General features: G+C 45.8%; 1 protein-coding gene across 1 annotated transcript in view; it reads right to left on the bottom strand.

The window, feature by feature from the left end:
* LOC137438415 (pappalysin-1-like) overlaps positions 1 to 13,313 on the bottom strand; it is a 173,759-nt gene that overhangs the window by 135,008 nt on the left and 25,438 nt on the right. The window contains exon 2 of the mRNA XM_078767041.1: positions 11,029 to 12,109. Coding sequence (XP_078623167.1) covers positions 11,029 to 12,109 — 1,081 coding nt within the window. The remainder of the gene's footprint in view (positions 1 to 11,028; positions 12,110 to 13,313) is intronic.

Raw genomic sequence — 13,313 nt, 5'->3', positions numbered from 1 at the left:
TTGTTTGGAGATCTTTTTTAATCCCTTCCCAGACTGGTAGGCATCTATAACCTTCTTTCTGAAGGCATCAGAGAGCTCTTTTGATCTAGGCATCGTGACGCCGCACACTTCAACAACAAAGAGCAAACCAAACTAAATGTGTGAGGTTTAAATAAGACAGGTTCTTCCAAGATCCTCTCTAACGACGTTCTCATCATTTGCACCTGAGCTGGTGCACCTGATTCTAATTTTAGGTATTTGAAGTAGTGATAAATGTCGGGGTGTACTTACTTTTTCCACATGCGAAATTTGCATTTATGTTCATTTAAATTATACAATGGACTACAACATGTAAATGTTTCATGATATTTGTTATATTATATCACCTTTATCTATCAATATTGTTGGAATGAAGATCAAATAGCTGTATGTTGAAATATGTTGAAAAAGTCAAAACTTTACATGGGATGTACTTACTTTTTCACATGACTGTGTGTGTGTGTGTGTGTGTGTGTGTGTGTGTGTGTGTGTGTGTGTGTGTGTGTGTGTGTGTGTGTGTGTGTGTGTGTGTGTATCACTGTATCTGTATATAGATCATTTACAAGTACATAATGAAGGAGGCTCAAAGCACCTCCCTTTATATGGGATGGTTTATCTGCATGCAACTTTAATATGGGCACTGAAAATTCGTTTCTCCGCTTCTACTGGACGAAATCGACTTTTCAGAAATAAATGCTTTGTTTGTCGAGGTAACATGTTCCAAATTTAAGCAATGTCCGTTTCCGCATTCTTGAGTGATTAACGAAAACCCTCGAAATCAACATTGGTGTCTGTCAGTCTATCCGTCCACTCAAAATATGTGGGCGCTCGTATCTCAAAGGCTATACAATGAAACTAGCTGAAACTTGGAATATAAATCGGCCAATACGTCTAATTAATGGCTTTCAAAACAAATTCAAAATCTGCGCCGATTATGGGGGTCTATGGGGAGGGAGGTTTGACCCCCCAAAATAGGTATTTACTCTCTTCTTCGAAAGTACACACACAATTTTGATAAAACCTGGTCACATGCTGCATATCTGATGCCTAATGAAGGTGTATTGACCGCATCAAATCTGCGTTATTTGAAGGGGTTTACGGAGGAGGGGAGGTTTCAAAATCTGCGCCGATTATGGGGGTCTATGGGGAGGGGGGTTTGACCCCCCAAAATAGGTATTTGCTTTCTTTTCCGAAACTACACACGCAATTTCAATGAAACTTGATCACAATCTTCATCGCCCATGATGTACCAAAGTTTGTTCACGGCATTTAAAAATATATCAGGATCTATGGGGGGTTTGAGTGACTGTTGTTCCTGATCCAGGTCAGCCTCAGGACCCACAGTCCTATTTTTCTTGGCTCATAGGGGAGATCCCCAAAACGTTGGACAATGAAACACTTCGACTCAGGTAGTAATTCTTGGTAAAAATGCCAGGGACATAGAAAAGGCCTCCTTATATGGTATGTGCCATGTAGAAAACTACAGAAAAGGGATATTCCATAGTTGTAGAAAATGCCAAACAATATAATCCCTTGTTGATGAATCCCCTGCCTGCAGAAACACCAGGATGACAGTAAATGGCTTGGTCGAGATTCAAACCTAGGCTACACGGCTCAGGGACGAGTGTGCATACCTCCATGCCATCCTGCCAAGCACACCTCCATGCCATTCTGCCAAGCACACCTCCGTGCCATCCTGCCAAGCACACCTCCATGCCATCCTGCCAAGCACACCTCAATGCCATCCTGACAAGCACACCTCCATGCCATCCTGCCAAGCACACCTCAATGGCATCCTGCCAAGCCAACCTCCATGCCATCCTGCCAAGCCCACCTCCATGCCATCGTGCCAAGCACACCTCCATGCCATCCTGCCAAGCACACCTCCATGCCATCTTGCCAAGCACACCTCCATGCCATCCTGCCAAGCACACCTCCATGCCATTCTGCCAAGCACACCTCCGTGCCATCCTGCCAAGCACACCTCCATGCCATCCTGCCAAGCACACCTCAATGCCATCCTGACAAGCACACCTCCATGCCATCCTGCCAAGCCAACCTCCATGCCATCCTGCCAAGCCCACCTCCATGCCATCGTGCCAAGCACACCTCCATGCCATCCTGCCAAGCACACCTCCATGCCATCTTGCCAAGCACACCTCCATGCCATCCTGCCAAGCACACCTCCATGCCATCCTGCCAAGTACACCTCCATGCCATCCTGCCAAGCACACCTCAATGGCATCCTGCCAAGCCAACCTCCATGCCATCCTGCCAAGCCCACCTCCATGCCATCGTGCCAAGCACACCTCCATGCCATCCTGCCAAGCACACCTCCATGCCATCTTGCCAAGCACACCTCCATGCCATCCTGCCAAGCACACCTCCATGCCATCCTGCCAAGTACACCTCCATGCCATCCTGCCAAGCACACCTCAATGGCATCTTGCCAAGCACACCTCCATGCCATCCTGCCAAGTACACCTCCATGCCATCCTGCCAAGCACACCTCCATGCCATCCTGCCAAGCACACCTCCATGCCATCCTGCCAAGCCCACCTCCATGCCATCCAGCTAAGCCCACCTCCATGCCATCCAGCCAAGCCCACCTCCATACCATACTGCCAAGCCCACTGTGAGATGATCACATGCTAGTTGGACCCCTATATCCTTTTGTTGGTTTTTAAGGCCAAAGATAACTTACTAATAAACATATTAATTAAAGCAACAACACATTTCCAAACTATTCACAACAATGACATGAACATCTCATTATGAACGAGAAAGAGCAATCATAGATTGCAGACCCGCGCCAGGACGTGTTTTTAGTGGTTTTTAAGGCTTTTGTGTGAAAACAAATATGGTGACAACCACGTGACCGATAACGCCATCACTATTCTTTTCTCCACCAATATATCCAAAGATGACGATCAAGATATTTCATCTTGATCGGATGAACTTTTCATAATGGAGGTACCCTATGACATCATCACGAACATATTTTATTCCACATGGAGAGTTCTTTACAATGAGCCATGTCTCAATTCTTTCTATGCAGCACTTTCAGAGATATAGAGGTGCAAAGTTTTTTGTTTTTTTCCAAGATGGCGCCCGTACCACGTGACCTATGATGTCATAATTATCATTAAACAATTCTACAGGTGGAGTTGCACCTACGGTGAAAATTTCCTATCAATCTTACGAATTGTTGCAGAGAAAATCATATATATTCTGTGCGGACAAACAGACAGACAGACAAATTGACTCAAATGCAATATCCTCTCCTCTGGTGGGGGTATGAAAGTGCAAATGTATCTGAAATATTGTTGTTGTTTTTTTGTTTTTTTTGTTTGTTTTTTGTATACAAGACCGAGGCTCGTGAAAGAGCTAACATTAATCACACAAAAAATCAAACAGACACATAAAACACAAAATAAGGGGAGCGGTAGACAAGATAGGGAGAGAGGGGGAAGGACACAAACACAACATTTGATAGCAAGGACATCGGGAGATCTGTGGGAGGGAGAGGGCTTGGGGGAGGCGGCATGGGAAAGGGGGGGGGGGGGGTGCGAGAAGTATAAAACACAAGGACACCAAGGACTTCCAGGAAAGAAGTTGGAATTTCAAAAAAGTGTATCTGGGGTGAATTAGAGGGGGTAGAAAAGATCAAGGTTTTGGATGGGGGAAGATAAGAGATGATAGTGAACAGCTGTTTTAAAGGCCTGGAGGGAGGAGTGCGATTGAAGGGAGTGGGGGAGTTTGGTCCAGAGGTGGGAGAAAAGAGGAATGAAAGAGTGAAGGTGAGCAGAGAGCCTAGATTTTGGCAGTTTAACCATAAGAGGGTTGCTGGCAGATCTTGTGCAACCTGTATGAATATTTGGGGGACAGAGCACAGAGAGAGCTGGGGGAGCAAGGCCGGAGAGGAGTCGGCAGAAGACAAAGACCACCAACCTGCCTGCGGTGAGTGAGTGAAAGGCCCTCGGAGTTAGCTTCATCGCAGGAGATTCCAATGATTCTGAAAGCTTTGGTTTCAACAGTGTGAAGCCGAGCTAGGTGTGAGGCAGGAGCACCGGCCCAGAGGGAGGAACAGAATTCCATTGAGCTGCGGATAAAAGCCTTGTATGTGGTGAGGAGCTTAGGTGTGCCAAGGAAGGACTTCGCACGACGGATGATGCCCAGTTGGCAACTGGCTTTGGAGGCCAGCTTGGAAATGTGGTTTTCCCAAGAAAGATCATGGCAGATAGTGGGACCCAAAAGCTTGAGTGACAGAACTTCTTGGAGAGGATTGTTGAGAAAGTAGATGGGAGGGTTTTCCAGTCGGTCTTTTCGGAGAGACATAGCAAGAGTGTGAGATTTGTCAGGATTGAAAGACATGTTCCACTTGTTTGACCATTCTGCCATTTTGTCCAGGTCTGCAGAGAGTGAGGAGGCTGCAGAGAGCGAGGAGGCTGCAGACTGCCAATCTGAGGGATGAGGAATGGAGCGGCAGAGAGTGGAGTCATCAGCAAAGAGATAGAGAGGATTTTCCAGAGAGTCGGAGAGATCATTGATGAAGACCAGAAAAAGCATAGGGCCCAGAACGCTACCTTGGGGAACTCCAGAAAAACAGGAAGGGGAGATGAGAGAAATCCATTCAGGGCCACACGTTGACTATGACTGGAGAGGAAGTCTGCCAGCCATGCGTGGAGGTTTCCATGGATACCATAGGAGGAGAGTGTGGTCAGCAGAGCTGCATACCAAACCGTATCGAAGGCACGTGATATGTCAAGGGAGACAGCTCTGATTTCCTGTTTGGCATTGAGGACCTCCATCCATTGTTGAGACAGCAGAAGCAACATATCAAGGGTAGAATGACGTAGTCTGAATCCAAATTGATGATCGGATATCAAACCATTGGAGAAGAGGAAGGATTTGATATCCGAAGCAATGATGGATTCCATGACTTTGCTGATAATTGGGAGCAGGCTGATTGGTCTGTAGTTGCAAGGATCTGTTTTTGCACCTTTTTTTGTAAAGCAGTAATGTTTGCTGATTTCCAAGTTGCTGGCAGATGACCTTGAGCAAAAGAGAGGGTGAAAAGAACAGAGAGAGCGTGAGATAGAGCGGCAGAGCAGGATTTTAGGACCCATGGGCTGATGCCGTCTGGTCCAGTTGCAGAATCAGAGTCGAGGTTTGACAAAAACTTCTCCACCTTGTCAGGAGAGAAGGACACATAGTCCAGGAGCAGTTGGGTTCGACTGGGTAAGGTGGGAACAGAGAGAGATGGGTTTGGGGCACAAGATTTTGAGGCAAACACAGAGTTGAGGCATTCGGCTTTGTCACGTGCGGTGTCAACTGTGTAGCCATTTGAGGTAAGGGAGGGGATGGAGGGGGATCAAACACCAGAAACGGATTTGACCAGACGCCATCAGGATTTGGAGGAAGGAGACAGGTTTGAGAGTTCATGCTTGAGTGTGGAGAGATAGTGCTTCCTGGCACTCCTGAGGGTAGACACATACTTGGTCCAAGCTTGGTGGAAGGAATGAGATTCCTTCAGTTGGATTTACCTTCCAAGAGGCAAAGCCAAGTTGTTTCGGGGCAACTGCCTCCCCACAAGATTCAGTGTACCATGGATGAATTGAATTGGACGAATTGGACGAATTTAATTCAGTGTACCAAATTGAAAAGTGTACCATGGAGAATTGATGTCAGAGGCAGTAGAGATGGGAGACCAGTCCAGATGATTGATGGCTGCTTGCAGACCGTGCCAGTCAGCCTGAGTGAAATGCCAGACTCGTCGGTGCTGAGGAGGCTCTCTGAGAATGGCCGGAGAGATGTCCACTTTAACAAGCACATAATCAGAAGAACCGATTGGAGCAGAAGAAGAGCAGCAGACATTTGCTTGGAAGTTTGTCACAACCAATTCTAGAAGAGAAGATACTCCATTGACAGATCCGGGTCGGGAAATTGACAGATTGTGTCAGTCCCAATGAGTCGCAGAAGTCCTTTGCTGAGGTGCCATGGCTGGTGAGAGAGGAACCCACACCCAGCCAGCTGGCATGATGACAGTTGAAGTCGCCACATATGAGGAAGAGAGAGTTTGGAGGAGTTGATAGAAGTTGGTCCATGTTGTCAGACAGCGAAATGTAAATTGAGTCATCACTGTTTGGAGGACGGTACAGAACACATATGAACAAAATGTGGGAGCGGAGGGGAAGCCGTAGCCAGAGGTATTCCTGGGGGTGAGGTGGAGAGAGGGCAGTGCAGCGTGAGTGAGGAAGAGAGTTTTTGATAAAGATGGAAACCACATCACCAGGATGAGGCTCAGGTCTATCATACCAGAGGACGGAGTAACCAGGAAGAGATATTAAGGAATCAGAGACATCTTTAAGGGGGAAAGTTTCTGTTAAGCAGATCAAGTCTGGATTGTCAGAAGCAACCTGAATGGAGAGATCAATCAGGTTTGAGGGAAGGCCCCGGATGTTTGAGGTCCATACCGTTAATGAGGAGAGAGGGGGAACATCGGGTGCAGGACAGGGGAGGGGAGGGTTAGGGTCAGATGAAGGACGAGAGGGGGAGGTAAGGAGAGCAGTTGATAGTGTGTCAGAGATTATGGAAGAGTTACAAGAAAGGGAAGAATGAGGAGGACGAAAGGTTTGATGGTGATGGGATGAGGCACAGAGAGGAGTTGTTTGAGTGGGGGGGGGGGGGCAGAGGGAGGTAGAAGGTTGGGGGAGGTGGAGGTATGAGATAGAAGGGAGACGAAGTGGGGAGGAGGCAGCTTTGAGGAGGAGGGGGAGAGGGAAGAATTGGAGAGGGATGGTCGGGGGGGGGAGATTTGAAGGGGAGGGGTTGGGGGGAGTTTTGAAGGGGAGGGGTGAGAGGGGATTTTAGGAGGGGAGTGGCAAGGGGGGAGTTTAGGAGGGGAGGAGCAAGGGGGGAGATTTGGAGGGGAGGGGCAAGGGGGGAGTTTAGAAAGTGGATGATTAATGAAAGACGAACTTTTATAACAAATTGGGTTTATTGTGATTTTCAAGTTAGCGATCCATTTAAGAACGATAGAGGAAGGGTGGAATGAATGTGAATTTAGAGCATGTAGTGAGGAAGAATTGTAAGAGCTAATTGTAAGAGCTAAATCCCGCGATGAAGCTAACTCCGAGGGCCTTTCACTTACTCACCGCAGGCAGGTTGATGGTCTTTCCGTCTTCTACCGACTCCTCTCCGGCCTTGCTCCCCCAGCTCTCGCTGGGCTCTGGCCCCCAAATATTCCTACAGGTCGCACAAGATCTGCCTGCAACCCTCGTATGGTTAAACTGCCAAAATCAAGACTCTGCTCACCTTCACTCCTTCATCCCTCTTTTCTCCTGCCTCTGGAACAAACTCCCTCACTCTCTTCAATCCCCCTCCTCCCTCCAGGTCTTTAAAACAGCTGGTCACCACCATCTCTTATCTTCCCCCATCCAAAACCTTGATCTTTTCTACCCCCGCTAATTTCACCCCAAATCCACTTTTTTGAAATACCAACTTCTTTCCTGGAAGTCCTTGCAGTGTCCTTGTGTTTTATGGTCCTTGTGTTTTATACTTCTCCTACCCCCCTCCCCCCAGACCCACGCCTCCTCCCCCCAAGCCCTCTCCCTCCCACAGATCTCCCGATGTCCCTGCTTTCAAATGTTGTGTTTGTGTGCTTCCCCTTCTCTCCCCATCTTGTCTACCGCTCCCGTTTTTATATACTTTGTTTGTCTGTCTGATTTGTTTGTGTGATAAATGTTAGCTCTTTCACGAGCCTCGATTCTGTTTACCAAAAATAAAAAATAATAATAAAAAAATAAAAAAAGATTGAATTTTTTTTGAAGTGGAATGAGTTGAAGAAGAAATTGAAAGAGCCTTTTAAATAGGAAGAAAAACAGCGTGTTGTAATATACCACTGAATAAAACACTGCAGGGGAAAGTTTAAACATATTGAAACAGAACTGTGAAGAACAATCTTATATTCACAAAAATACCAATGGGGAGAGGGCCGAGAGGGACAACCACAAGTCACGTGAACAGGGCAAAAGGTGGAAGGCAAGGAGATAATGGGGGCGGGGCGAGACAGCGCACGTGGACAGAAGCACACGATGAGACAACAACACGTGGAGCAAGGGAAATAAATGTTGTTGTTTTTTTGTTTTTGTTTTTTTGGGGGGGAGGGGAGGGTGTTACGTTTGGAAAACGTTAGACAAAGAGTATATGTTCGGGGAAGTTCGGGGGAAAAGGGAAAAATCTAAGAACCAAACAAAAACAGCGAAGGAAGGAACTTAAGTGAAAAAACTTTGATGGGGAAAGCCTCAGGCTACAAGGCCGCACATGCGGGGCAAACAGAAACGATTAATTTATTACGAGTTACAGGAAATTCAAACCAAAACGAACTATAAACAAACAATAACACAAAGATGATAAAATAACGAGTGGAAATTTGATAAACACACAAATGGAAAAATAACTTAACTTTGGATGCCGGGAGAGAACAAAAGTCGCCACCTCGATCGCGAAACCGGAAGGCCAGGGGCTTAATTTGAAGAAAAAAAACAATCAAGCTCATTTAAAAAATATTTAAAATAATAAAACCGCAAGCAGTGATGATCCGGGGACCAAGATGACCCACACTGATTGGACAAGTGCATGCCAGAGTCATTGACAACGGCAGCCCAGATCCGATTGGTTAAAGTTTGAACTGAATCAATCGAAAAATGGAGATACATTTAAAGGTTTTCACGAAATCCAATATGGCCGCCTCATCACTTGACCTATGACATCATATTTTGGATGCGCATCCAATAAAGTATCATACTATAAGTGGTCCAAGTTTTAACTCAATCGATTGAAAACTGAAGGCAGATATGCATTTTAAAGGTTTTCATGAAATCCAATATGGCCACCTCATCACTTGACATATGACATCATATTTTGGATGCGCATCAAATAAAGTATCATACTATAAGTGGTCCAAGTTTCACCTCAATCGATCGAAAAATGAAGAGATGCGTTTCAAACGTTTCATGAAATCCAATTAGGCCACCATGTCACGTGATAGATCATGACATATTTTGAATGCGCATTCAATCAAGTGACATACTATTAATTGGTCAAAGTTTCAAGTTCATCTGACTAATGGTTTGGCCTTAAGGTCGATACAAAATTCATGAATGAATGAATGAATGAATGATCGTTTTAAGGCCATTTTTCCCCGCTAGAGCGGGGGTTAGCCTTGCGGGCCCCATGATAATCATGGTTCCCTGTTTGAGGCAATGTTTTTATGGCCGGATGCCCTTCCTGACGCCAACTCTTAGTCGCCTCTTACGATGCGCAGGGATACGGTGTACCTATTCTAAATCCGGGTACACACCAGGATCATTCATCCCAGGTACTCAATTTGCCGACCTCGGAAGAATGACAGGCTGAGTCAAATCCCCTGGCGTTAATTCATCGATTGACCGGGATTCAAACTCAGGATCCTAGGATCCCAAGCCGCACCCTAACCGCTAAGCCAACACCAGGCTTCGATACAAAATTCATGGAATCACAATAGTAATTTTTTTTTTTAATGCTGAGTCAGCACTTTTTTAATTGGCCTGCCATAGACTAATTACTCCCGCTAGGGAGTAATGCATTCGATCGTGTCCGTGTGTGTGTGTGTTCGTGTGTTTATGAACAAGATATCTGGAAAAGTTCTGAACGGATTTGGATGAAAGTTGGTGGGATGATTGCCCTTGGGATAAGGAAATATTGATTCGTTTTTGGTGAAGCTCAGGATATTATTCCAGATCCAGGAATTTTTTGAAGGATTGTTTACCATTGGAAGACGGCTCATTTTTTTTTTACATTATCTTCTATATATTCTATATTTAACATTGTGATATGAAAATAGTTTTCATATTTGTTGTAAATGTAGTTTAAACTCGTGGTTATGCGTTAGAGCGGTGTATTTTGTTAGCAGCGTCGTCTTAAAGGTTCTTCTTTTTTTTCTAATAAAGACATTCTGTCATTTTAAAACCACCAAAGTGTGTATTAGCTTTCCCCATTTCATAAAATGTATCGTTTGATACGTATAATGCTTTAAAACTGTTTTATTTATTTATTTTAACCTCAGAAGAGATATCAACATTTACCTCAGCGAATGTCAATCGCGGTGTCAGTATTTGATGAACTTATAGACTTAGGTGACTTATAAGTGACAAGCATGTGCACGGGATTCTTCCCTGAAGAATGAGTGGTCGCATTAGCTTGTACGACTTAAAATGAGCGAGTTTTGTTTTGACGTTTGGGCCAGTTTTACATGTTGTATCCCTAAGGAATGAAATGAACGTTTTCCTGGCTTACAATTTTATTTGAAGTCACTCATGCCTCAAAATACACTCACTTATATAGAATTGAACGCTGAATCCGGAAATGTAAGTGAAATTGCCTTGTTTTTTTTTTTACATTATCTTCTATATATTCTAAATATATATCTGTGCAGTGTCTGTCTTGCGTTGTCTTGTCTTGTGTTGTCACTGAACTACTCCCTCAAACTTTTGTGAAATCGTACTATTCCAACTTGACCCACGGCGGGAGTATGCGCTCTACTGAGTGGCGTTCTATTTAGCAAAGAAATCAACAATCGGAGAAAAGAGTTTTCTTTGCCTTGAGGTGAACTATATGTTTGCAAAGTTTCAACTCAATAGGTTAAAAAATGACGGAGATGGATTTTTAAGATTCTCAATAAATCTAATATGGCCGCCAGGTCACGTGACCCATGACGCCATGCTTAGGATATGCATAAAGTAAAGAGGAATACCGCATTCCATACATGGTCAAAGTACGTTGCAAGTTTGTCCTGTACGCCACCAACAAATTTCATGGAATCAGAATAATAATAATAATAATAATAATAATGTGAACAATTTCAAAATGGCTACCAACGGTACCTGATGAATAAAGTGATTAACCCAATCTTACTATAATTCACCCAAATAAACGTTATCCTTGATGCAAATTGCGTTCACGAAATACCTGTGCGACGATTCGGGGTCGAAGCAGGTTTTGGTGACGTCAGTAATGGTCACGTTGCAGCAGTCGCCGCCATCGAAGTCTCCAACGGGGCCGTTACACCTGGCCTCGCAAAGCCCGTTCGGCCGTCGGTCCAAACACTCCGCCCTCCCAGGTAAACAATCTCCCGCGTCGTAGCCCGTGCTCGAGTGGTTGCACTCCGGGTCGCAGAAGCCGTCCGCCAGGTGGCTGAGCTCACAGGTGGCCAGGACGATGCGGTGACGTAAGGAGGAGTTCAGGACCTCGGTGACGGTGAGCTCCCAGGTGATGTTGTGCGCACCGAACACGGACGCCAGGTGCGCGTGTTGTAAAGATATCTGCTCTGACGTCACAGTTGGCTCCTCGTGGTCGTCGTTGAAGATGTTCACCACCTGATATCGGATTACCTTGCGTCGCCTGAAGGTCCAGTGCTTATTGTAGCTTCGGATGATGTCCAGGTTGTCACAAACAGTCTTGCCGCATCTCGGGATAGGTAACATTCGACCACGACCCTTGAGCAAGTCACCACCGCTTCGTCTAGGGAATAACACCAACTCAGGTATTCTCTTGGACCTTCCAGGTGACCAGAAATGGCGAATGCTCCCAAAGTGATCGGAGATGATCAGTCCAGGTGAATCCTTCCGAACGAATCGATCCGTTAATAGGGCTCTGACGTCATAGTGGGAGAGGGCACGACCCCAAAGGCGGAAGAGTTCAATTGCTCCTCTGTAATTATGGAGGGATTCGAACCTGTCTCCCCCAAGTGTTAGTGCCTTGCACACACGAAAGCGAACACTCGACACGTTTCCTTTCTGTTCGTGCCTTTTCCCCACGAGTACGCCGTCCACGTACAGCGCCATGGAGCGCCCATCGTAGGTGGACACCAGGTGCGCCCAGGTGCTCGGTCGATGAGCGCGTCGGTCGTGGATGGTGGAGGCTCGAGGTGCGCGGTCGGTGCGAAGGGAGAAGAAGAACCTGGGGTCTCTGTTTCTGTTTTCATCCATCAGAGATATTCCGAGCATCCAGCCCTTGTCGTTGGGAATGTACGAACAGGTATCATGGTATCCTGTGACAGGTATACAAGAATCCTCACACACGAAAAGCAGCAGTCCTGGCTTACACAACAATTGGATAGATATTTGTTTGTTTGTAAAATGCGATATTGGAGGGAAAGTTTGCGGGGCCTGTTTGATTAACGGTGGTGTGGTTGGAATAACCATGGCGAGTAGACGACCACAGACAACTACAGACATAAAGGTAAATACAAAATTCCCATGCAGTGAAAGATTCAACAAACTACAAAATGGAGAATGGAGAATCGGGATCACTTAAACCATTGAGGTTGAACCAATCCGAAGCATTCAGGTTTAAATTCTACTATCATAGCCACATGTGCTGCTGTATAACCACATGTGCTGCTGTATAACCACATGTGCTGCTGTATAACCACATGTGCTGCTGTATAACCACATGTGCTGCTGTATAACCACATGTGCTGCTGTATAACCACATGTGCTGCTGTATAACCACATGTGCTGCTGTATAACCCCATGTGCTGCTGCATAACCACATGTGCTGCTGTATAACCCCATGTGCTGCTGTATAACCACACGTGCTGCTGTTAACCACACGTGCTGCTGTATAACCACACGTGCTGCTGTATAACCACACGTGCTGCTGTATAACCACACGTGCTGCTGTATAACCACACGTGCTGCTGTATAACCACACGTGCTGCTGTATAACCACACGTGCTGCTGTTAATCACATGTGCTGCTGTTAACCACATGTGCTGCTGTTAACCACATGTGCTGCTGTTAACCACATGTGCGACTGTATAACCACGTGTGCTGCTGTCTAACCACGTGTGCTGCTTTATAGCCACGTGTGCTGCTTTATAGCCACGTGTGCTGCTTTATAGCCACGTGTGCTGCTTTATAACCACGTGTGCTGCTGTATAACCACATGTGCTGCTGTATAACCACATGTGCTGCTGCATAACCACATGTGCTGCTGCATAACCACATGTGCTGCTGCATAACCACATGTGTTGCTCATAGAATCACATGTATTGCTGATAACCACATGTGCTGCTGATAACCACATGTGCTGCTGATAACCACATGTGCTGCTGTATAACCACATGTGTTGCTGATAACATCACATGTGCTGCCAATAACCACATGTGCTGCTGTATAACCACATGTGCTGCTGTTAACCACATGTGCTGCTGTTAACCACATGTGCTGCTGTTAACCACATGTGCTGCT

This window comes from Myxine glutinosa, chromosome 13 (assembly GCF_964187855.1).
Source record: "Myxine glutinosa chromosome 13, kmMyxGlut1.1, whole genome shotgun sequence".
NCBI lineage: Eukaryota > Metazoa > Chordata > Myxini > Myxiniformes > Myxinidae > Myxine > Myxine glutinosa.
This window is presented reverse-complemented; position numbering and strand designations above follow the sequence as displayed.